Source organism: Anguilla rostrata, chromosome 19 (assembly GCF_018555375.3).
Source record: "Anguilla rostrata isolate EN2019 chromosome 19, ASM1855537v3, whole genome shotgun sequence".
Classification (NCBI taxonomy): domain Eukaryota; kingdom Metazoa; phylum Chordata; class Actinopteri; order Anguilliformes; family Anguillidae; genus Anguilla; species Anguilla rostrata.
The window spans coordinates 3,461,286-3,486,158 of record NC_057951.1 but is presented as its reverse complement, the minus strand read 5'-3'; the positions used below and the strand labels follow the sequence as shown (position 1 = coordinate 3,486,158).

The following is a 24,873-nucleotide window of genomic DNA, read 5'->3' as shown; positions in this document are numbered from 1 at the left end:
TTTAAATTGACATCCCTTATTTCCTTTTTTAAAACCCCATTGAAGTCCTTAAAAAAATATTGGTTTTTGGAGAAAAGGGCATTTTCGGGTTCTACAAAACTACCCACCCTTTTTGGGGAAAAAAACAATGAAAAGGTGCCCCAAAAAAAAAAAAACCCAAATTTTTTTTTTCCCCCTCAAACTGGGGATAAAAAATTTGAGATGTCCCATCCCAAAAAAAAATGGAGCTTTTTTGGGCCCTTTTAGTAAAACCTTCTTTTGGGTCCCCTAAAGCGTTCATTCCAAAAAAAAAATTGCCAACCCCGGGGGATCATCACCACAGGGAAAAAAAAATCAAAACCTTTTAAAAATTTCCAAACTTAAATTTTTTTAAAAATTGTTTTATATAAAAACCATTTATTTAAAGGTATTATTGTTGGGGTTAATTTCCCCCAGGGCGTTTTGGCACTCTTAAAAAGCATATATTTTTTTTTTTCAAAAAAAAGCTAAAAGATATCATTAAAAATTAAAATCAGAAAAAAAGAAAAATTTCTGTTTTAAAAATTCATTTTGGAAAAAATTAAACTTCGGGAGAAATAATGTGATTGGCCAGATTAAACGTGAGAAGTAGAAATGTTAGCCTTTGGCAGTGACCCCCGGGGAAAAGGGGGGGGCCTTGGAACCGGGCGAGAACCTTAAAAAAAAAGGGGGATCCCGGCTTTATGCGGAAACCCCCGGCCCCTTTGGGGGCTCTTGGTGTTTGCGCGTGTTTGGTGCCGCGGCCCTTTTCCGAAGGTTGGAAAAGGGGACCCAGGTGCGTGGGGGGGAGCAAGCCAAAAAAGTTCCACCTCCCTTTTTTCTTAAATGTTTTTAAAAAAAGTGTGACACTTGGTTTAAAAAATGATTTGTGTGTGTGTGTGTGTTTTATACACACTGCAGATGAATCACCCCCCGGGAAAATTTCTTTTTGGGGCTGACAACAGGCGAAGGGGGTCCCAGGAAGGGAAAAAAGGGGGTTTTTTAAAAAGGGGGGCGACCTTGTCCGTGGGGCCCCTTGCATGATGGGGGGGGAAGGGGGGGGGGGAGGCAATTTTCATCATGCAGTGGGAAAAGGGGAAGTTGTTCTTTTTTCTAAAATTTCTCCCCCACTATGTGCTTCACCAGGCTGTTCTGTTTTCCACTATGGAAAGCCAATAAAAGGTGTGTGTGTGTGTGTGTTTTTGGGGTGGCAAAAATTAAAAAAGGGTTTCCCTTTAATTTTTCGGGGCCGTGAAAAGCACCCCAGAAATTAGGGGGGAAAAGGGGCACCGATCCTGCCCCCGGCGAGGAGGACGTTCTTTGGGTTTGGGGGGCATCAGACTGCCCCGGGGCTCCTGTGCAGCTATCCCCCCATCGGGCCCCGTTTGATTAGCATCATTAACAACCTCATTAATATTCATGTTTAAAATTTTACTATTGGTGCGGGGAAATTTTAAACAGCACTGCCTTGGGGGCTTTTTTCCCCTTCCCAAACCCTCTTATTCAAAACGAAGACACGTTCATTTTAAAAACCAAAAAAAACCCAAAAAAAAGCCGCCCTATATAATGTCGTAAAATTATTAACCCAATCTCTAATAACAATAAAACCTACCTCAAAACGTTAAAACTAAAAAACCGTTGTGTACAAAATAAGATGAAATTAAATAATAAAAACTACTATGGAAAAAGGAGGGGGAAAGGGGGCCCTAAAAACCGGTCACGTCCCAAATTTGGCGGGGGGCGCCCAAAAAAACCCCTTCCTGTTCCGGGTTTCCCCCAAAAAAAGGCCCCCAAAGCCTACGGTGAGACCCCCCCCAAACCTGAAGAGACCACGGGCCAAAAGGGCCAGGGGCCGGGGGAGACCACAGACCACAGCTCCCCCGGGCCGCGCCCCCGGGGAAACCCAGGGCCCGGGCCGGGGAGAACCCGGCGGCCCTTGGGGCCCCGCGCGGGGCCCAGGGGGTTTTTAAAAAGGGGCCCCGGGCCCAAACCTTCGGGGGCCGCGGAACCGACCCCTCCCCCCGGGGGTTGGGGGGGCCCCGGGCGGTGCCCCGGGGACAAACCCCCAAAAAAAACTGCCCGCCAAACCCAAATCCTTCCCCAGCTCCTCTCCAGATGAAACCCACCCCCACCCCCCCCGAGGGCACCACACGGCCCCCCAGCGCCCCCCTTTGGGCCCGTTTTTAACCGTCTAATCCCAGTAAGACAGCTATTCCCAAAAAATTCCAAGGCATTAAATTTCCCCCTTCCCCCTTCCCCCTTTTCCCCTTGGGGCCCCTTTTCCCGTCCCGGCCTCCCCACCTTCCCCCGGTCCCGCGCCCCCCCCAAACCCCCCGCCCCGGGGGGCCCCGATCCCCCCGCTGCACTATCCCCCGCTCCAGTCAGGCCCCCCAGGCGTCACCCTGCCCCCCAAAAACCCCGCCCCGGGGGCCTTTTTCCGCCCCTTCCTCAGCTCGGGGCCCCCGGGGGGGTTTTCCCCGTCTCCCCGGGGCCCCCCCCACCCCTTTTGAATTTGCTTTTTTGGGGCCGCTGCTTTTTTTGTTCGTCATTGCAGGTCTTGGGCCCCGGCTCCAGAGGACACGCTCAGCTCAGAGCTACAACGAAAACCCCCCCCCCCCCCTCCGCGACAGCCATCCAGCCCGCGCGGCCCCAATGCACGCCGGGGGGGGGCCAAAAAAAAAAAGATGGCTTCTTTTTAAAAAAAAACCCGATTCTCCAAATGGCGACTTTGTTGTTTTTCCCCAAAAAAAATATTCCTTCCGGGCCGTGACCTAAAACAGCACGAAAAAACCCACGGGGGGTATTTCATGCACGGGCAAATGAGGGCGCCAACAATGACCAGCTCATCACTTTTTTGTTAGCCAAAAAGCTTATTTTCCCGCCGCCAAAACCCAAACCCAGCGTCCCCGGGAAATTCCCCCCCGACGAGCAAGGGGAAGGAAGGGGCCCCTTTGGTCCGCCTCCGAAAACCCCCCTTTGGGTTTCCCAAAGGGTTCCCCCGGTCAGTAAACTTGCAAAAAACCCCCAGTAAGATCGAAACCCTTTGGAACGATGCTAAGGCTAAGAAGGAAGGGGTATCACAGGGGCGGCCCTGGAAAGTCACGGGGCCCCCCCCCACGTTATGTCACCACTTTTTTCCCCCCCCATGGAGAGAGGAGACAAAAAACACACAGATCTAAAGGGATAAAGGGAAATTTCAAAACCAAAAAAGGGTAAAAAAGGGTACAAATGGCCCCCGCAAAAACCTCCCCCCCGAAAAAAAAGGTCTAAAATCTAGCCTTAATAAAATAATAATAAAATTTAATAAAACCTTAAATACCTAAAAAGCCGGCTTTTTTTTGAACTCGCTCCTCCCCGTTTTTGGGCCGGGGGGAAACGTCCCCACCTGGGGAATGATTTGGAAAATGGTTAAGACAGTTCAAGGCCATCGCTTGTGTGTTTTTTTTTTTTGTTTAGTTTTTTTTTTTTTTTGAAGAGCAGCAGGTATCCGTATTTCATTTTTCCCTTTTCCCCCAGAGGTCAACGCTCCAGCTCGACCTCTCATCAGTCTGTTTTGGCCCTTTTAAAAAAAAAAAAAAAAAAAAGGAAAACAAAAAAAGAGGTGAGAATTCAAAAATTCATTAAAAAAATTTCCACCTTTTTTTCGATAAGGGGCTGGGCGAGGGACCATGCCCAAAAACAACAACGACAACAAAAAAAAACCCAATCGCCTTCAAATTCTTTTAAAAAAAATCATATTTCAATTGACTCTAAAAAAAAAAAACAACAAAAGAAAACAACTGGCCCTTTTGGGGGAAAAAATCTTTTCTCCCCCCCTTACTTTCTCCCTTTCGTTGAAACCCCAGCCGGGAGGGGGCGGTTTTCTCCCCATCGCTTGGCCCTCTTCCCGGGGGTAACGGTGTGTGAGGGTGGGGTTAAAGGGGGAGGGGCGAGCAGCAGAGAGGCGGGGGCGGCCGGGCCGGGCCAGGGGGGTAAAAGGGTACTGGTTGACCTGGCGGGCTCACGGCCGGCGAGGCCGGGGAGGCGCTGGGATGTGGGTCCTGGTGGGGAACTGGGCCGGGACTGGGCCGGGGGTGGAGGGCGGGCGAGGACAGACCCGGTGCGCCACGCCGGCGGGCACCTGGTGGACCCACGCCCGGGGGAGGCGTGCCGGGCCGCGCCCTGCGAGGTCACCAGGTGGCGCGGCGCGGCCGGGCCCAGGGCGGCGGGCGCGGCGGCGTCGTACAGGTGGGCCTGGCCCGGCAGGTGGGCCCCGAGGCCAGGTGCTGGTGCACGGCCGCCGCCGCCGCTCCGCTGCCGCCGCCCGCCCGGCCGTGTGGGGACGGGCTGCCGTGGTGGAAGGAGTGCGCCTGCGCCGCCATGGTGGGGCGATGTAGGCCTGCTGCCGCGGTGGCCCCGCCGCGCTTCCGGGCCGCTGCGCTGCGCCTTGTAGGGGGAGCCAGAGCACGGGGGTCGCATTGGATTAAAGCACAGGAGCGCGGCCAGCAGAGGAACTCCCTGCTCTCACTCAAAGCTTCGCAAATATCATACTGCGTGTGTGTATTACTGCACTGAAAAGCACAGGATGTTCTTTTAAACCCTTAAGGTGTGAGGTCACAAATATGCGATTAGAACGTTCTCAACTGAACATTCTAATGCTGATGTCATAATCACTACTGGTGACTGAAGGTTCTAGAACACTGATTTTAGATGCATTTACACACCTGGCTGAGATTGAGGGGCTGCTGCTGGAAGGGGTGGGGCCCAGAGCGCTGCTGCCGGTAAGCCCCGCCCCCTGCTCCGCCGCCCGAGGGGAGGCCGTTGCCCGACAGCATCCCGTTGGTAGTTTTGAACTTGTAGGCGGAGTTCTGGTGGGTCACAGTGTCTGCATGGCGGGACAGAGAGGGGCCAGTCACAACTCTAGCACTACGCAGTGGACCAATCAGCCGAAGACATCAAATACTGATTGGGAAAATTAGGTTATCAAACGAATGAACGAATATAGACCCTAGGCCCACCACAAACAAAGCTGTCTAAGAACTCAATGCGACCCAGAGAGAGAAGAGAGTCTTCTCCCAGGACTAAATAAGTTTTACCCTGAAACCTGGCTTCCTTGAGATTTATACAGCCCTTTTCCTCATGCATTTCAGTGAAAACTAATTTGCCAGGTGGTATGCCCCACACATGCAGATTCATTTTGTCTGAGTAAGGTGCAGATTTGTAACCTGAATTCTCTGTTCTTTTCTGAGGCATAAAATCTGAGGGAGAAAGAGACAGGAAGTAACAGGACAGAGAGAGACTTCTAAAGGGTGAGCCTTTGCCATTTTCGCTTTTGAAAGACATGTTGCCTTTCCTTCGATTTGTTCAACATTATTTTGCTTTGGATTTATCGTGCGATTGATTAAATACAGGGTTGTGAATCGTCCAATTACAGATAAGCCTTCAGTAACGGGCCGTCTGGAATTCACAGATTATCTCAGGAATTTTTCAGAACTTTCTTAAACCATCCCAAAACGCTTCCCGGAAATAAGCATTTTCTTTTCCCAGTTCGACAAGGTAATGATTCCACATTAGGAGAATGAAGGTTGGAACCTATTCACTGGGAGTGCCACTAGCCGCTAGGAGAGCCGATGTGAGAGCTGCTAGCTGCTAGCCGCTAGGAGACCTACTAGCTGCTAGCCGACCTGCTAGCCGCTAAGAGAGCTATTAGCCACTAGCCAATAGGAGACCTGCTAGCCACTAAGAGATCTGTCAGCCGCTAGGAGAGCTGCTAGCCACTAAGAGAAATGTTAGCCGTTAGGAGAGCTGTTAGCCGCTAGCCACTAAGAGAGATGTTAGCCGCTAGGAGGCCCACTAGCCGCTAAGAGAGCTGTTAGCCACTAGCCACTAGGAGACTTGCTAGCCGCTAAGAGAGCTGTTAGCCACTAGCCACTAGGAGACTTGCTAGCCAATAAGAGAGCTGTTAGCCGCTAGGAGAGCTGTTAGCCGCTAGGAGAGATGTTAGCCGCTAAGGGAGCCGCTAGCGCGCGTACGCCGGAGCGGCGCGCGTACCCGGCAGCAGCCGCTCGCACTCGGCCGGAGCCTCGCCGGACGGGGCCTTGAAGGGCGGGACGACGATGGCGCGGGGGTCGGCGTCGTAGCGGCCGTCCGGCCGGGCGCCCTTGGCCCGGAAGCCGGCGGCGTCGGCGGGGCGGGGCTGCTCCGGCCCGCGGGGGCTCCCTCCGCTGCCGCCGCCGCGCGAGGAGTCGGAGGCGGGCGAGTCGTGGACCGTCACGCAGCTGACCACGTCCTTCCTCTGCTTGGACGCGGCGCTGCAAGGGGAGGAGGGTAGGAAGCGGGGAGACGCGCGTCACTCAAGACTTCCTGTTTCCTGCTCAACATGGACAACCTGAAGCACAGCAACCACACGGCCTATTACCAGGAACACTCTAATCCGGCCCAATAAACACCATAAGCAGCCGTGTAGGGCCCTGCAACCACTAGGGGGCGCCCTAATTACTTGAAAACGTGCAGTATATCTTAATTATAACACTGGGGTGGGGGGGAGGGCTGTTGCTAGGCGACCCTGACCTGGCGCTGGCGTCCTCCTCGTCGGTGTCGCTGCTGATGGTGATGACGCTGACGGCGGGGCTGGGCGTGTCGGGGATGACGATGGTGTGGCGCGGGGGTGGGGGGCAGCGGCGGTCCCGGGCGGCGCCGGAGGCGGGGCCGTCCCAGCCCCCGCAGGCCGGGGGGGGCCCGCAGGCGGCCGCGGGGGGCCGGGGGGGGCGCTGGGGGCCACGGCGCAGCGGGGCGGTGTGTTCTCCTTCACCCGCTTGGAGCGCTGCGGCGAGGGGAGCGCCTGGGAGGAAGTGACCTCACACGCTGACACGTTCCTGAGGGGGGGGGTGTGAGAGAAGGGGGGAGGGAGAGGGAGAAAGAGGGGAGACGGGGGAGAGAGAGAAAGGGGGGAGAGAGGGAGGGGGAGAGAGGGGGAGCGCTGAGGAGAGAGGGGGAGAGGGGCAGAGAGAGAAGGGGGGGAGAGGGGGGAGACAGAGGGAGGGAGAGAGAGGGTGGACAGGGGAAGAGAGAGAAGGGGGGAGGGGGACAGAGAGAAAGAGAAAGAGGGAAAAGATGAGGCAGAGGAGAGAGAGGGAGGAGACAAATGGAGAGAGAAGGGGGAGAAGGCAAGGCGGGAGAGTGATAGAGAGGGAAAGGGGAGAGGGAGGGAAAGAGAAGGAGAGAAATACAAAAAGGATCAATGCCCCAGTCCGATGCATGCGTTGCTGGAGTACATCCACCACCTGCATCGTATCGATTCGTTTAGACAAGAAGAACAGGATGCTATCTAGTCAGGCAAACTCCACTACTGTCTGGCAGTCAAAAGTCATTTCAGATTATAACATAGTGGTTTAGGGCAGGCTTAAAATGGGTTACAGGTGCCTTAACTTTGGCTAACATAGCTTTGAGGAGCGAGGACAGCGATGTCACCCCTACCTGGCGTTGCCCAGGTGCTGCTTGCTCTTCTTGGAGGAGGAGCTGCCGCTCGGCTGCTGCCTCATCACGTGGGCCACGCCCACGTTCAGGGGCTGGCCGGAGGGGAGGGTCACGTGGCCGGCGAGCAGGGCCGGCTGCTGCATGACGGAGCTGTAGTGGTTGCCGTGGGGATGGGAGCTCCTGCAGCGCGACAGAACGCGAAGCACGCCTTTAGCACGCGCGCGTTCGTTGCGTCGACGGCAACACAACAACCGCGAAAAAGACAGTGCTATGAAGAGCGAGATCGGCTTGCGCAGCTCGGGGTAAATCACGTTTGAAATAAATAAAGAAACATAAAAGACTAACGTATTAAGTTGACGAAGTTAACGAGCCGGCATGCGGGGCACTGTATTTGCACGCACTGACCAGCAGGTGGCAGCAGCCGCTGCTGGAAGGAGCAAAGGGGGGGGGGGACAGTGAGAGAGGGCTGCCACCCACAGCTGCGGGGAGCACGGCTCTGCAGAGGAAGTGCGACACTTTTCTTTTTATTTTGTTAAGGTGGCCCGGCTAGCGAGGACAATGGAGCATCGTGCCACGGGGGGGGGGCTGCTCCCGGCCATCGTACCGCGCGCGGCCCCGCCTGACCCCGCGCGCCTGACGACCCCCCCGGCCCCCATAGGTCAGGCTCCGCTCTGAGAGGGAGAGGGGGGGAGGGGGGGGGGTCTAAGTGCGTCACCTCCTGGTGACTCAGAGCGACTGAAAACGGCCGCATTGATCCCAGCGCCTCTCTCTCAGGGGCCCCGCTGCTCCGGATACTCTCCACAGTGTCAGAGAGTCCTCTCACACCTGCCCCGCCCCCTTCTGCCTGCCTGTGTGTGTCTGCCTGCTTGTGTGTGTGTGTGTGTGTGTGTGTGTGTCTGCCTGTGTGTCTGTGTGTGTGTGTCTGCCTGTCTGTGAGTGTGTGTGTGTGTCTGTCTGTGTGTGTGTGTCTGCCTGCTTGTCTGTCTGTGTGTCTGTGTGTCTGTGTGTGTGTCTGCCTGTGTGTCTGTGTGTGTGTGTGTCTGCCTGTCTGTGTGTGTGTGTCTGCCTGTGTGTGTGTGTGTGTGTGTCTGCCTGTCTGTGTGTGTCTGCCTGTGTGTGTATGTGTGTGTCTGTCTGCCTGCCTATGTGTGTCTGCCTGCTTGTCTGTCTGTCTGTCTGTGTGTGTGTGTGTGTGTGTGTGTGTGTGTCTGCCTGTCTGTGTGTGTGTCTGCCTGTGTGTCTGCCTGTCTGTGTGTGTGTATGTGTGTGTGTGTCTGCCTGCGAGTCTGTCTGTCTGCCTGTCTGTGTGGTCTGTCTTCCAGCTTGCCTGTATGTCTGTCTGTCTGTCTGTCTGCCTGTCTGCCTGTCTGCCTGTCTGTGTGTGTGTGTCTGCCTGTGTGTGTGTGTGTGTGTGTCTGTCTTTATGTCTCCATTCTTTGGTACACTGAGTGATGAAGTTACACCATTGGTCGGCCGGTCCAGCCATATACTAGGTTTCGACCTGGTCTTGTCGAAATGTTTTTTTCCAGTCAGTGTTCTAGAACTCCACTGCTTTCAGTCACCCACTGTTTAAAAGAGTTTCATTGGACACCGCATCGGTGAGGAACGGGCGCTCACCTCCAATTGGCCAGCGGCTGGGCGCTGGTCATGGTGTCGGGGATGACGGTGGCGTGCTGCACGGAGGTGTGGGCCAGCTGCTGCCAGGCTGGGGGCAGGAGGATCTGCTGGGTGCCGCTGGGCCAGGCCTGCTGGGGGGGAAGGGAGACAGAGAGAGAGCCTCCATCACACTCCTTTCTGCTGCCTGATAATTCCACTCTAATCTCACTCACACACGTCCCTGCATCTCAGCAATTCCGGTCACAAAATGTAATGTAATGTAAAATAAAAAGGCAGATGTCAAGGATGCTTACCTCACCTTGGATTCAATATTGAATTACGTTTTCCTTCACCGCGTGAAGACTGGGGTTTTTGGAATGTTTTTTAAATTATTTTTTATTTTAAATCAGTGTTCTAGAACTCCACTGCTTTCAGTTACCAGGAGTGATTGTGACATCAGCTTTAGAATGTTCAGTTAAGTTCATTCTAATCACTTGTTTGCGATCTCAAACCTTAACGGGTTATTTAAGGCACTGGCACAAAATACGTTGCAGTGCAGGGTGACCTTGCGGTGCGCAAAGCATGTATCCACTGAATTCAATTGCTCAAAATCTTAAATGGACTACTTTTGAATTACAATCCTGTTTTAGCTTTCCAGCTAATCCCACAGTCGGCATGTGACTTGGGCAAATGATTTGCTTCATAAGCAAACAAACAAAAAAACGTGTTCATCGTGTCATTAAAGTAATAAAGCCGACCTTTATCAGTGAATGAATAATAGATATTCGCCTGTATACCACGTGCAGCAATTAACCGCAAAACACTGAACCGTGTATTGCTGATTATCTTCGTCCTGTATCTGAGACTATCTTTCCCGAGTAAGCGCCACAATCTGATTCACTGGCTAGTTCATCATTAGTCAGATAACTGCTCTGGAGAGCTAGAAGACCTTGGTATGAAACGTATGAACGAATTTAAGGAAATGCAGTTTACCAATAAAGGTTGATAACTGTATATAAAAATATTTTTTTTAAAACGTGAACAGACAACGACGTGCGTTAAAATCGTCAGCGCGTGTGTAGACCGGGGTGGCGCGATTTCGCAGCACACCGACGGCAAACCGAAAGCACGCAGCCTCGCAGCGCGCATTCGAGACAGCGATAAGACGCCGCGCAATAAAAGGCAACGGACAATCTACCAGCCCGCGAGACGTTTCCAAAACCCGCTCTGGTTTTTAATTAAATACAGAGGCCGCTGCCTCTTTCAAAAGGAGCCGCTTTTTATATGAGCGGCGCGGGCTAATTCGCCCGAGGCTGAGGAATGCGTGTAGCCCTAATAGTTTAATGCAGCGCTATTGATTAGCGGTTTAATGCACAGCTTAATGAATCGCTGCTTTAATGCCGCCTGTCTGTCTGCTCGCCGCGACCGGCGGAGCGAGCGAGCGGGGGTCCCGCGCGTCTCCAGGGGAAAAGGAGAGACTAACGTCATTTGGCCACCCTCTTCCATTTTCAGAGATATAAATAGTCAGTCAATAACATTTTTCCCCCCCTAATCAGAGAAGTATCAGGTTTTCACCGTGTCTGCAAAGCAATCTACACCCCCACCATTTTGTAGTTTGCAGACCAATGCATTTGGGAGGCGTTTTGTATCAGGGAGTGCGTTTCTGCAGGTCCCTAATCACGGCTCTCCACTCCCCTAGACCATCAGCTCCGTCAGGCTGCAATGTGCCCGCCTCCCACCAGAGGAGTGACAGACAGCAAGGTTCTTCCACACCTTCTACACCCCCCTCCCAAACCCCTGCCCCTGAGGCCCACCACCACAAAAAACTGTCCTCCCGCCCCGCCCTGCGCCACCAGCCAAAAATCTTTTGTCACCTTGGGCCGCGGTGAGCCCCCGTCAGGCCGCGCCCCCCCCCCCATCGTTCCCGTGGTTACTGCATTCCTGGTCAGGATAAAGATCTGGCTCACGCAGGGTGCCTCCTCCACAGTAGCAATGCTCAGTCTGGTCCACCCAGGCCTAGCCACAGCCACACCGCGTTCAGCCACACCGCGTTCAGCCCCACCGTGTTCACTCAACTCGGGCGTTAACTCTCGACCCGTTCACCGAAGGACCGTAGAGGGGTGGATTTAAAAATCGTCACGCAGCGTTAACGAAACCCTCTTCCCTCTGCGGCTCCATGAGCACGGTGCTCCGCGTTTTTTTCCAAGCGCCATTTTTCGGCAGCCGATTTGAAGCGGCAACTGACAAATAACAATTTGGGGAAGAAACAAGAGACTGGCCTGAAACCAGATCGAGCGGCGATAAGGGGAAAGCCTTTTAATCCGAGAAAACGTACCGTCACCAAATCCAGCGCACGGAAATTTCCAGAAGGAGAGAGGGGAGGGGGGGGGGGGGGCATTCTGTTTAAGGGGGAGGGTGACGCAAACTGACAGCTCTGTAGCGCCGTCATATCACTCCAAATTGAGCAAGGGTTCAGGCCCGGCTCTCCTTAGCCAAATCTGCAGAGAGTAGCCACACCCCCTTCAGCAGTATCCAGCTGATACCAGCTTCTACAGCCTGCTCCCCTCTCCTCCTATTGGTCGGTTGTCAGTGGGTGGGTGGGTGGGTGGGCAGGGCCAGGTCTACTCGCCCCTCCCTTCCCCCCACCCCCTCCTCCACCAGTGACCAGAATGAGATAGCAGGAGAGGGGTAGGGGGTGGGGGATGGGGGGTGGGGGGGGGTGTGATAATGCAATCAGGCAAATCAGCCGTCGCTCGGGGCAACGTGACAGGAATACCAGGCGAGAGGAAGGAGCTGAGAGGCAGGAAACTTTAAATTCAAACGCTCGGTTTGAACTTTCCAAACTTTGCGTGCCTCCCACACCAGTTTAAAAAAAAAAAAATCAGGGTCAGATGTAATCATTCCTCCTTATTTCTGCTACAGTTGACCGTGTGTCCCCCCCACTGTGCCCCCCCCCCCACCCCCCATCGAGACAGAACATATTAAAGTTGAAATTTCCCTCTTGTAGCCTATTACAAATGAGGTCCAGGAGTCTACTGTCCAACTTTAAGAGTACAATTATCATTTCTACAGCACAAGTCAAGGGTCAAGGGTCAAGGGTCATGCTAGTGCAGGGAAACTGAGATCAGGTCCTCAGAGTCAGCAGTGCTGCTGGTTGGTCCATAGTCCAATAATGTCACTGATTTGGTCCATAGCCCAAAATGTCACTGATTGGTGGTCCAAGTCCAAAAGTCACTGATTGGTGGTCCATAGTTCAATAATGCCACGGGTTGGCCCCGGAGTTCCACTCACCTGATACGCTGATAGGCTTAAATCAGTCCCTGATTGGGGGGCACAAAACCAGCAGGGGCCGTGGGTCCCCTGAGGGTCAGATTTGGGCGTCCGGGGGGCAGCTCCCGGCGTCCCGGGGAAAGGGTTCCCCACCCGCAGCGCCCGACTGGATCTGGGGCGGGGCCCGGGGCCTGCGCACCATGGGAACGGGGTTTCTCCACGCGCCACCGAAAAGCCGCGTGCTTGGGCGGCGAGGCCTGCAGCCCTGGGGGGGGGGGGGGAGGAGAGGGGAGAGAGAGAGAGAGAGAGGGCGTGGGGGCCAAGCGTTGGGCCCCGCCACCCGGCCGCACGACTTACGGGAGACGAATTTAATATCAGGGCCGGGCAAAAACAGGCCCGACTGCGGGCGGGGCGGTGACGGCGACCTCGCTGCCCCCGAACGTTGGGCGTTGGGGTGCCCAGGCGGGGTTTTTTTTTTTTTTTTTAAATTTCGACTCAAATAAGAACCGCAGCCAATTTATTTCAAGAAAAAAAATAAATCAAATAAAAAAACACAATCAAACTGCGATCCCAAAGGCTGGCGGGCTCTCATAAAAAAAAAAAAAGGCAAAAAAATCTGGCCCCCAAAGACAGTCTGAAGTCAGAATGACTGTAATCCCCTTTGTCTGTAAAAAACTGCCCGCAATTAGCCTTTGCCACAACGAACCCCCTGAAACCCCCCCCCCCCCCCCCCAACTGCTCCACCCCCGGGAAAAGCGCGGGAATAGCCTCTCTTCATGCCCCTTGAGAGCGGTGAAGAGTAAATAAACACAGTTATAACCTATGAGCGTACACCTTGGGAACCTTCCCGCCTGCCCCCCCCACAAAAAAATCCCACAGATGAAAGTACTTTTAAGAATGTTATGAAGCAAAAATGAAAAATTTTTCCGGCACGTATTAGGATATATATGTGAATGCTCTTATAGGATTCTTGTGTAGTGCAGCTTTGTGTCTGTATATGGCAGATATGTTTTGCTCACGGGCCCTCCCCTGCGTAGCGCGCTGATCGCGCTGAGTGTAGGCCCCCGCGGGCGACGCGCCTGGCCCTGTGGGCTCCTACGCCCCAGGGCAGGGAACCAAGGCGGAAGGAACAATCACCGACATGAAAATTCCTTTCATACCCCAACCCCTCCCTCCCTCCCTCCCTGCTCCCAGACAGTCCGCTCCCTGGGCGCGGGCCGCCTGACCCGGGCAGCCTGAGCGGCCAATAACACGCGGCACGGACCGGATCCCGCCCACCCCCCGCCAACCGGCCAATAGGAGGAGAGGAGGCCAAGGGCTCAGCCTGGGGGCTGGATTTCCCCCTCGTGCCCAGGCGTGGGTGAGGGGAGTGGGGACGGGGACGGCGGGGTGGAGCGGGGCAGGGCGGGGCGGGGCGGGGCGGAGACGCTCACCTTGGAAGCCTGGCGGGCAGACGATGAGGGCCTGCTGGAAGGGGTCGGGCGGCGCGCACAGCTGGGGGGCGGCCGGCTGCAGCAGGCTCCTGGGGGCCACGGCGGCGCCCGGGCTGGCAGAGCGCAGGCGGGTAGCTCAGCACGGACGCCGGGGGCGCGAGCGCCAGAGGGCGGCGCCGGGAGGAGGAGGGAGCAGGTGGGGGCCTAGAGGAGCGATGGAACCAAACGCAAAAGACGTGAGGGATCGCCTCACAGATCCTCCGCGCGAACCAGATACTCAGCTTCAGTGTCCCGTCTACCCTACGGTCAGCTTAACTACAGCAGGCTCCGGTTGCTAAGAGTCCGGTTGCTAAGAGTTTCTGTTGCTATAGCGCAGTCCGGTTCCACAGTATCCTTCTTGGCCGTGCGCCTTCACAAATTCTCAGAATACGCATCAAACTGGCATGCTTCAGCTTCTTTAGCTTCTGTGAGCTGAGTATCTGGTTCGAGTAAAGAATCTGTGGTCACGTGGAGAAACAATGGGGAGGGATGGGATGGCAAAAGAACACAAAACAAAGGCAAAAGGAACTGAAGTGAATTATTTATGGATAGTGAATCACAATTAGTGTGTGTGTTAAAGTGCGTGCATGTGTGCATGTGTGTGTGCGTGTTATAGTGCGTGTGTGTGTTTGTGTGCATATTACAGTGTGAGTGCATGTTTGTGTGTTATAGTGTGTGTGTGCGCGTGCTATAATGTGTGTGTGTGTGTGTGTGCATGTTATAGTGTGTGTGCGTGCGTTTTATAGCGTGAGTGTGTGCCTGCGTGTGTGTGCATGTGTGCGTGTTATAGTGTGAGTGTGTGTGTGTGCATGTTATAAAATGAGGTGCGTGGGGAGTGTGTGTGTGTGTGGGGCGTGGTGTGTTATAGTGTGAAGGGTGTGGTTTCGGGAGTGTGTGTTATAGTGTGTGTGTGTGTGTGTGTGTGTTATAGTGCGTGCGTGTGTGTATGTGTGTTATAGTGTGAGTGTGCGTGTGTGCTGTTATAGTGTGTGTGTGCGTGTGAGTGTGTGTGTGTGTGAGAGCGTGCGTGTGTGTTATAGTGTGAGTGTGCGTGTGTGTGTGTTATAGTGTGTGTGTGTGTGTGTGTGTGTTATAGTGTGAGTGTGTGTGTGTGTGTGTGTGTGTGTGTGTTATAGTGTGTGTGTGCGTGCGTGTGTGTGTGTTATAGTGTGTGTGTGTGTGTGTGTGTGCTCTAAATAATTTTTGCTCCATCTCTTTGTGGAATAACACAATTCATGCACTTTTTCTTTCCTTCTTGGCTCAACCTCAGGATATCCGTTAATTCATTATTGAATGCATTTTTTGCTTACAAAGCACCCCGTTTACAGTAGAATCGCAAGCCTGCTCTGTCACATCTGAGACCGCAACTTGTCCTTGCAGTTAACATTTATTTCTTTGGAACCAATTTTTTTTTTGAACTTTTCCCCCCCCAAACAGTTTTTTAAAATAAGCAATCATATTTTTTTTTAGGCTTGCACCATCAGTAGTATCACAGAACATGGCTAATATCGCAGTTTCCCCCCAGCACGTTCATGCGCCGCGAGAGACCGCGCGGCTGAAATTAGGAGAGCCTTAACATCGCTGAGTTCCTCATTAGAACGACAAACAGGACAAAAGCGGATAAAAGCGAAACCAGAGGAAGCTAAACTCAGCGCTAAACTCCGCGCTGAATGGTCATGAAAGCAGAAAAGACTTTAATCAAAGCACTTTTGTGTGGTGACGTGCAAAAAAATCAAGACGTTCTTCTTGGATGCATTTCAGTCACACGCACATGCCCATGCGCGCACACACACATACACTCTCACACACACGCGCACACACACAGCGTATCCTTAAGCTACAGCCTAATAAAATCATCAAATCTCCAACCCTCAGCCTCCCCGCCTCAACGCTTCCTCCTTTTTTACCGCACCTCGGTAATCGCGGCCTTTTTATTTAGCTTGCGGGGGAGAATTCGAGGCCGCCTTTTAATTTTTCATTTTTCCTCCTTAGCGCAACGAGCACCGGGGGAGAGGGCGATCAATATTCCTGGCCCGCGCTCGCAGGCGAAACAAACAAAACAACCAAACAAACGAAAGCCGCAGTCCTCCGGCTCGCGACGAAACAGGAATAATGTTGCGGCCTCTCAAAAAAAAAAAAAAAATTCAGAGAATAAATAAATCACCGACTGGGGTCCAACCCGCCCCCAAACCCGTTATTCAGAGACGGTGTATAAAAACGCGACAGAATAAACACAAACCCCGCTGTCGTCGGTAAACAACCGAGGTTTATAGAGGGCGAACGGTTAAACTGCGCGTTTGAAAACACAAGCTTCTGTAGGGCCGGGACGACACATTCTCGCACTCTTACGCTCGGCGTAATCGAGCCACGCGGGTTATCAGAAATGTGGTAAATCTGAAGCGAGAAAGAGCGCAACAAGCTGTAGAGGGCGAAATAGGAGAGCGGAGAGCTCCGGTCTTCGGCTCGGGGCTGGAGTGGCCGCAGCTGGGCGTTCAGAATGGGGTCGGTGTTGCGGCCGGCTCGAAGGGCCGCGACAAACAAAGTCCAAACGCGCCGAAAACAGACAGAAACCGATCCAAAAAACAAAACCCCGACATTATTTTATTATAAATTACAAACTAACACGCAAACTGAAACAAACAAAAAACCCACAAAACCAAAACGATCTTCACGCAAAACGCAAACCGCACAAAAGAAGCTCCAAAGAAGAAGATCTCCCCAGCCTCACACTGCAGGGCTTATATTGGGGCCACAGGCAGGTGGAGGCAATTAAGCAATTGGGTGTTACCTCCACCTGCACTACCCAGGCAAGCAGAGGCTGGGGACGTGGCAGTCAGCCACAAGTCGCGCCCATGGCGCGCGGGCAAAAGGGCCCAGGGCTGGCCCCGGGTGGGCAGGGCGGAGGACGGGGGCACGCGTCGCTTGCATACAGCAGCCAATGGGACGCCCGCACTGCGGAAAAACTGAAAGACTGCTCACTCGTGAGGAGAAAAACAGACAAAAGTTTCCATCTGTTTCATCTCAAAGCTCCCTGAACTTTGACTGACAAATGGGTGGGCAGCGCAAATCTACCACAGTGTTGACAGTGTTGAGCTGGTTGTAGACTGACCTGGCTGTGTACCGTGTTGAGCTGGTAGTATAGACTGACCTGGCTGTGTAATGTGTTGAGCTGGTGGTATAGACTGACCTGGCTGTGTTCGTGTTAGTGGTTGTAGCCCCACCTGGCTTTACCGTGTTGAGCTGGTAAGACGCCTGGCTGTGTTCGGTTGAGCGGGTAGACACCTGGCGTGCCCCTGTTGAGCTGGGGTACAGGGCACCTGGCTGTGGACAGTGTTGAGCTGGTTGTAGACTGACCTGGCTGTGTACTGTGTTGAGTTGGTAGTATAGACTGACCTAGCTGTGTCCGTTTTTGAGCTGGTGGTATGGCTGCCTGGCTGTGTACTTTTTGGGCTGGTGGATGGGGGCCTGGCTGTGTACCGTGTTGAGCTGGTAGTATAGACTGACCTGGCTGGCCGTGTTGGACTGGTGGTATAGACTTACCTGGCGTGGACCGTGTTGAGCTGGTGGCAGTTTAAAACCCGGCTGTGTACCGTGTTGAGCTGTTGTTGAAGGTCATGGTGAGGTTGGTGGGAGGTGCTGGGCCCGTGGGTGGGGAAGGGGGTCTTGCTCTGTTCCGTGTCCTACATGTTCATCCTCCGCTGCAGTTTCCCATGTTCTGGAAACAGGACTTCCGCTGGGAGATGGGGAATATTACAGGAAATTAGAAAACCTTTTGGGGAAGAACATCCCCCAAACCTCCCCTTAACTGCAAGTTGAAAAGGTTTGTAACAGTCCCCCAGTCCTCTGAAGAGTAGGGTTTTGAAATGTTTTCAATGCTAAGTCAGTGTTCCAGAACTCCAATTTTTCAATCGCCAGAAATGATTGTGACATCAGCATTAGAACCCAGTTAAAACATTCTAATCACATATTTTGTGAAGTGACCCCTTTTGAAGGGTAAAATAACAAAAGGGCAGAAACACCATTTCCACCCCCCTGACCTTCTACGTGTCTTCCATCTCCCTTCAAGAAAAATGAGCTGGGGATGTATTTTTTCCCGCATCCATTCAAAACCATCTTCCCCCAAATAAATAAATCCAAAAAAAAATAATAATTTAATTATTCAAAAAAAATTATAATCATCTGGGAGATTATTTTGTGGCTTTGGGGAAGCCCCGTTTTTTTGCCTTTTATAAAAATAATTATATGTTGGACATCATTAGTGCAACATTAAAGCATTTACATTGACACTAAAGGGAACAACGCTATGTGTTCTGCCATTCCATTGGGGGCGACATAGCTCAGGAGGTAAGAGCAGTAGTCTGGCAGTCGGAGGGTTGCTAGTTCGATCCCCGCTCTGGGCGTGTCAAAGTGTCCCTGAGCAAGACACCTAACCCCTAACTGCTCTGGTGAATGAGAGGCATCAATTGTAAAGCGCTTTGGAAAAAGCCCCTATAAAAATTGATCCTTTTTACCATTTACCATTCGCCCTCGGTTGCACGGGCTGTGGGAACTCGGTGAAGTGGGCTGGGCCCCACGGGGCCCCCCCCCACCCCCCCAGCCCCCCCCAAACCTTACTGCGCGCTGTGGGGGAAGCCCAGGAGGGGGGCGCATGGGGGGGCGAAGGGGTGGTTAAAGCGCCCGCCGGGCGTGATCCTCTTGTCGGCGCCGATGGTCAGCATCTTGGTCAGCAGGTCCCGAACCCGCCGGTCGGCCTTCTCCCCGGGTTCCCCCGCCTCCGTCCCGCCATTTCACCTAACGCGGGGCGGACACCCCCACGGCCAATGGCGGCCCGCGGCCTTTACGTTTGGACTCGGATGAACCCTAGACTTAAACAGGCTCGGCCGGGCGTTTTTGAGCTGAGGGGACATAGCCCAGGAGGGGGGTTTTTAAATTCAGCCCGGGGAGGGTTGCCGGCCGCCCGCCCTGGGCGTGTCAAAGTTCCCTGAGCAAGACACCTAACCTCTGTGTTTCTGTGTGGCGCGCGCGTGAAATAAAGGCGTTATTCCCGTGCCCCGTGTCAGTGTCGGTTCGGCCCTTGGAACCCCCCCGCAACGTGTCCCTGAGGAGAAGCCGCCCGGCGACGCGAACCGCCGGCCCGCCCGGCCCGCCCCGCCCCACCCCCCAACCAAACGCGCGCTGACCTCATTTCCCAGGGGCGACCCAAAAAAACACCTTAGGGCCCCCGCTCCCGCGGGGAGTATTTTTAATTTTCCTTTACGGGGGGGGAGACTGAGGGGGAGAGAGAGAGGGGGAGGGAGACAGGGGAAAAAATGGCGGGGGGGGAGAAAAGAAGAGAGGAAGGGAAAGCATGAGAGAGAGAGGGGGCGTGAAGAGAGAGAAGAAAAAGTAGAGGGAGACACAGAGGGAGACAGAGATAGAGCAATAGAGGCAGAGTGCGTGACAGAGAGAGAGAGAGACAGAAAGATGGAGGGAGAGATGGTGACAGAAAGAGAGAGACAGAGAGAGCATGACAGAGAGAGAGAGAGAGAGCGATAGAGGTAGAGAGCGTGACAGAGAGAAAGAGAAACAGAGCGACAGAGGTAGAGAGCATGACACAGAGAGAGAGAGAGAGAGCGATAGAGCGTGATGGAGAGCGAGAGATAGAAGGAGAGAGCGTGATAGAGAGAGACAGATCTCCCCCTGGTGTGGCGGGTGATGGGGGCTGTCTCCCCCCCCAATGCAGCCCCGGGGTCAGGAGGTCACTGCGTCCACGGCCCCCCCCCTCTCTCCCGGGTCCCCCCCTCCCCACCGACTTCCACCATTTCCCAGGATCGTTGGACGCGGGGGAAAAACCCACCGGCCCCGAGCGCCGGGGTCACACAGACACACGGACCTGCAGACCTCTCCTTATTATTTACCGCAACTTCCCCGGTGGGGAAAAAAAAGGTTTTCTTTTTTTTTGGGTTGGGGGGGCCTTTTAGATTCTTCCTTCCCAGAAACATCAGCTTCTCTCACGCACCAGAAGGGGTTCAGCCCCAAAACTGTCGGTGGGTTTTTGCGAATAGAAGGGTTCGGAAGGCCGAGGGGTTCGTTGGCCACTTCAAACAGGAGGAGGAAAGGAATAAAAGGCAAAAACCCCAAAAAGGGGGGGCAGACTCCAGGAACAGGGGGGTTCCCACCCCCCCACAGTCCCCCCGGCTAATGGTAGCAGGCGCCACCTGTTTAGCTAACAGCCGCCACCCGGTGACCGGGGTGAGGAAAAAAGGGGGAAAAGCGGTGAAAACCTTCGGACGGTAGATCTCCAAAACAGGGTTAAACCGCTCTACAGCCCCCGGCTGAATGGTAGCAGGCGCCACCTGTTAGCATGCAAACAGCCCCACAAAATTTGGGGGGGCTTTAACGGGGGCCCCTCAGAAAACCCAACAGCCACGTCTGTACCCGTGGGGCCCTTTTGCCATAAACCCCCCACCCAAACAAAAACACACCCAGGAAAGAGCAGGCGTCCGGGCCTTTTCCCCCCAACAGTTGAAGATGTACTTCGGGCCCCCCCTTGACTTGATCCCGTCTCCCCTGTGGTCCCCGGGGTCTGTGGAAAACGGGAGGCGCGCCTGACCGTGATGTCATTAAAAAGGGAGGGGAAAACGAAACCCGCCCCCTTTCCCCCGAAAAAAGGCCCCTTCCTGTGCCGCCCGCGCACAGGAAGTAGGGGGGCTTTAAGGGGCAAAAAACCGGCGCGCCCCACCCCTTTTTGCGGGGGCTGGGGACCCGGGCGGGGTGCGTAAACGCCCGGCCCCCCCCGGGGAACGCGGGGGAAAAAAGGGGGCGTTTGGGGATGGGCGGGGGGGGAAAAATTGGGGAAATTTACCGCGTGTTAAATTTCTCGGTTGCCCCCAAACGCGCCGCTGTTTGGGACCCCGTTTCCCCCGCGGCGGGGGGTTTTTTCCTTTTGAGGGGGAAAACGGGGACTTGGGAAAACCCCCCCCACCTTCAGTCCCCCGAGCGGGTAGGTGGAGTCGGGCCCCCCTTAAGAAGCGCGGGGGGCTTGGGCCCCCGTTTTAGCGGGTTTTCTGGGGGAGCCCCTGGGTCTGAGAGATGTGGGGTATCTGGGGCCCAGAGAGAGAGAGAAAAAAGACACCAATCGGGGGGCCCCGGGGTTTAAAAACCCCTCCCCCCAACCAGGCGCTGCGCCCCAAACCATCCCCACCAAGCAAGTCTTCCATTTCAAGATCTACATTTGCCCCCGTCCACAAAAACCCCCAACCCTAGCACTGACACATGCTGAAAATTTTCCTTTGCACTGCCCCTTTTAAGCTGTCTGGTTCACCCTTTTACCCTTTCCCCAACGCTGTGCTAGTTCACCTTTAGCCAACGCCACATGCTTGGATTCAGTTTTAAAGCTGACCGCAAGCTGTGTTGGTTCACCAGCACCCCGCCTCCGCTGTGCTAGTTCACCTTTCATTTTACCTTTTTACAGCTGTGCTAGTTCCCCTTTTAAACACTGACCGCTACACGCTGTGCTAGTTCACCTTTCACTGACCCACTCCGCTGCGCTAGCTCACCTTTGCCTGACCGCCCACGCTGCGCCAGTTCGCCAGCACGACCGCTACACGCTGCGCTGTTGCCTTTAGCACTGACCGCTACCCCGGCCTGGTTCCCCCGCACTGACCGCACACGCTGCGCTGTTCACCTTTAGCACTGACGTTCCCTGCGCTAGTTCGCCTTTAGCCGGCCGCCCCGCTGCGTTTGTTCCCCCAGCACTGCCACACGCTGCGTTTGGCCCTTTAGCCCCGACCTCCGCTGTGCTAGTTCACCTTTAGCACTGACCGCTACACGCTGCGCTAGTTCACCTTTAGCACTGACCGCTACACGCTGCGCTAGTTCACCTTTAGCACTGACCGCTACACGCTGTGCTAGTTCACCTTTAGCACTGACCGCTACACGCTGTGCTAGTTCAGATGCCAGCGTAAAAGCACTGCCCTGTTGCCTTAAAATCCACGCCTGGCTTAGACGTATGCGATTATTTCCCATGTCCCCCACATCTCCAGTCTATTATTTTTTGGAGATGGGAGAGACCAGTGGAAAGAGCACTCAAGGAGCTACAACCGAAGGTGGCAAATTATAAAAGCTCTTAGATTTCAGGACCCACGGGGTGAGGGAGGGGGGGGGGGAGGGGGGAGGAGAAAAGGAAAAAGAAAAAGCAATACGGCCAGATTTTGTTCCGAGAAGGAGCCCCATGTCCAGCTCTCCCATAAAACAAGAGTCTCCTCAGTCCGAACAAGGAAACTATTTATCCGCTGTAGACTTGTGCTGCGTCAGCCAGAGCAGCGGGTCCAACGTGTGCCGGGGGGCGAGGGCATGCGGGTTTCATCAACGATCGGGGGGTTTGCGGTTGAAGCGTGTTAATAGGAATAGGAATCGGCAGGCATAGCTGGTTGAATGAAAACACACGCACCCGGCCCAGAAATTCCCCCTTAAAACCCCCCCCCCTTTACCTTAGCCTGATGCTCAGTGTGCTAGCACTTGTTATCCTCCCTGTCTGTTTTTAGCATTGACCCCAGTTGAGTACCTTGCACTGGCACCGCTGGGTGCTTTTCCCTGCCGACCCTACAAGCGTGCGTCCCCAGAGATGCACACGCGCTAGTCACTTACTGAGAACAGCGGTATTCACCTTGCTGAGACACGCTGTGCAGTCACCAGCAGACTCCACCGTGCTATTAATGCGTGAAACACTGCCCGTGCTTAAAATAGCCTGCAGATGTGCATTATTTCCTGTCCCCCAACCAAATGAATTTTGGAGTAAACCCCCCCTTTTTAGACCCCGGGGGAGGGGGAGGGGGGGGGGAGAGAAAAGGAAAAGAAAAGCATACGGCAGATTTTTTTCAGAAGGAGCATTCCAGCCTCTCCCATAAAACAAGGATGTCTCCCCCATCCGAACAAAGGAAACTCATTTATCGTGTTCGGTTGCTCTCAAGCCCCCGAAACATAAGCGATGCCACATCAAGGTTTCCCAAAAAACCAATAACTTTATTTAAATACATATAAGGAATACTAAAATAGCGGCAAAACACCAGATAAAATCAAGACGTGGTCGAGAGGTGAGGAGAAAAAACTCCCATCTCCTGAGAAGCCGACTCCAGGCTTCTTAAAGGGCACCGCCACAGGTGCTCACAATTAACGTTAACGAGACACACGCGTGTCCAAACGGCCAGCGCCCCCACCTGAGGCGGAGGGACGTAACATCCGGCTATACGGACTCTGTGCTGCGTCAGGCCAGAGCAGCAGGTGTCCAATCGTGTGCCGTGGAGGGGGCCGAGGGCATGCGGGTTTTCATTCCAACCGATCGGCGGGGGTGGTTTGCCAGTTGAAGGCGTGCTAATTAGCGAATTAGCGAATCGGCAGGCATAGCGATCGGTTGGAATGAAAACCAACACGCACCCTCGGCCCCTCCATGGCACATTGGGCACCCCCGGCCTTGGGGGGAAAAAAAACCTCGCTGTGCTAGTTCACCTTTAGCACTGATCGCTACACGCTGTGCTAGTTCACCTTTAGCACTGATCGCTACACGCTGTGCTAGTTCGCCTTTAGCATTGACCGCTACACGCTGTGCTAGTTCACCTTTAGCACTGACTGCTACACGCTGTGCTATTTCACCTTTAGCACTGACCGCTACAAGCTGTGCTAGTTCGCTTTTAGCACTGATCGCTACACGCTGTGCTAGTTCGCTTTTAGCACTGATCGCTACACGCTGTGCTAGTTCACCTTTAGCACTGACCGCTGCAAGCTGTGCAGTGGGGGAAAAAAACCATTGACCCCCCCCCCCCCCATTGAACCATTGACCCGCCCTCCCCTGCCCCGCCCAGCCCCCTGCCTCCCCCCCCCCACCCCGCCTCACCTGGTCGTACTCGGACGCCCCCGGGTACAGCGGCCAGCCCAGGAAGAGCTCGGCGACGACGCAGCCCAGCGACCACGTGTCGATGGCCTCGGAGAAGGGCAGGCCCAGGATGATCTCCGGAGCCCTGGCGGGAGACACGGCAGGGTCGGCCACGAGTCAGAGGTCAGAGGTCACAACGGGCACATCATCATCACACGGTTACCAAGCTCTTTTAATGAGGCGTACACATCACAGGCTCAGACACGTACGCGTTATTAAACATAGCATCAATAACGATAACGATGACAGAAACGATAATAGCTAATAAATAATTTAGCAAGCGCTTAGTTCACAGACCGCAGATGCTGAAGCAGTCAGGAGAAGTCCAAGGCTTTGGGCAGTAAATGCATTCCACAGTTTTACAGCCTGCGCTGGCTTGGGTTTAAGAACCCCTTAGGAACACTAAGAAAGCCATTATTTATTGGCCAGAGATGCCGTTCCGATGCATAAGGAATCGGGCTGCACTCACGGCCTACTGTATATAACGCGGCAGAAGCAATCGACAAATTGCGAAAACAAATGGAGGCAACTGGTCGTCAACGTAAGGAGGGAAGCAAAGGAACGGGGAAACGAGCGCGAAACGAGCAGGAAGTGGCGGATGGAAGGGCGGCCGTGACGGCGACCGTTCTCCGTCTGAAGCCCGTGCGATGCGCGCAGTCACGCGCGGAACGAATCCCCTCGTGTGGCAGGATAATAATAAGAACAGCGCGAACACAAATGAGCCTGATGCCGCGACCTCCTCCTGGGCCCGTTCCCACTGCCAACACGCCCGCGGCGTACTGCGCTCTTAAGAGTAAACACGTGCGGTACATTTACACCACACCTATCAATGCAGCATATTTGCTCCGTATTTACACCACATTTATCACTGCTGTACATTTCCACCACATCTATCACAGCTGTACATTTACACCACATCTATCACAGCTGTACATTTACACCACATCTATCACAGCTGTACATTTACACCACATTTATCAAAGCTGTACATTTACACCACACCTATCAATGCTCCGTATTTACACCACATTTATCACTGCTGTACATTTCCACCACATCTATCACAGCTGTACATTTACACCACATTTATCAAAGCTGTACATTTCCACCACATCTATCACAGCTGTACATTTACACCACATTTATCAAAGCTGTACATTTCCACCACATCTA

The 24,873-nt window shown here is 54.0% G+C and overlaps 1 protein-coding gene across 1 annotated transcript in view; it reads right to left on the bottom strand.

Annotated features, from left to right (window-relative positions):
* LOC135246031 (homeodomain-interacting protein kinase 2-like) overlaps nt 1–24,873 on the bottom strand; it is a 90,776-nt gene that overhangs the window by 29,677 nt on the left and 36,226 nt on the right. Inside the window, 14 exon segments of the mRNA XM_064319524.1 lie at nt 4,701–4,861; nt 6,028–6,287; nt 6,547–6,716; nt 6,719–6,851; nt 7,453–7,632; nt 9,070–9,289; nt 11,016–11,064; nt 12,340–12,509; nt 13,752–13,864; nt 17,331–17,426; nt 18,405–18,562; nt 18,971–19,058; nt 20,847–20,872; nt 23,662–23,785. Coding sequence (XP_064175594.1) covers nt 4,701–4,861; nt 6,028–6,287; nt 6,547–6,716; nt 6,719–6,851; nt 7,453–7,632; nt 9,070–9,289; nt 11,016–11,064; nt 12,340–12,509; nt 13,752–13,864; nt 17,331–17,426; nt 18,405–18,562; nt 18,971–19,058; nt 20,847–20,872; nt 23,662–23,785 — 1,948 coding nt within the window.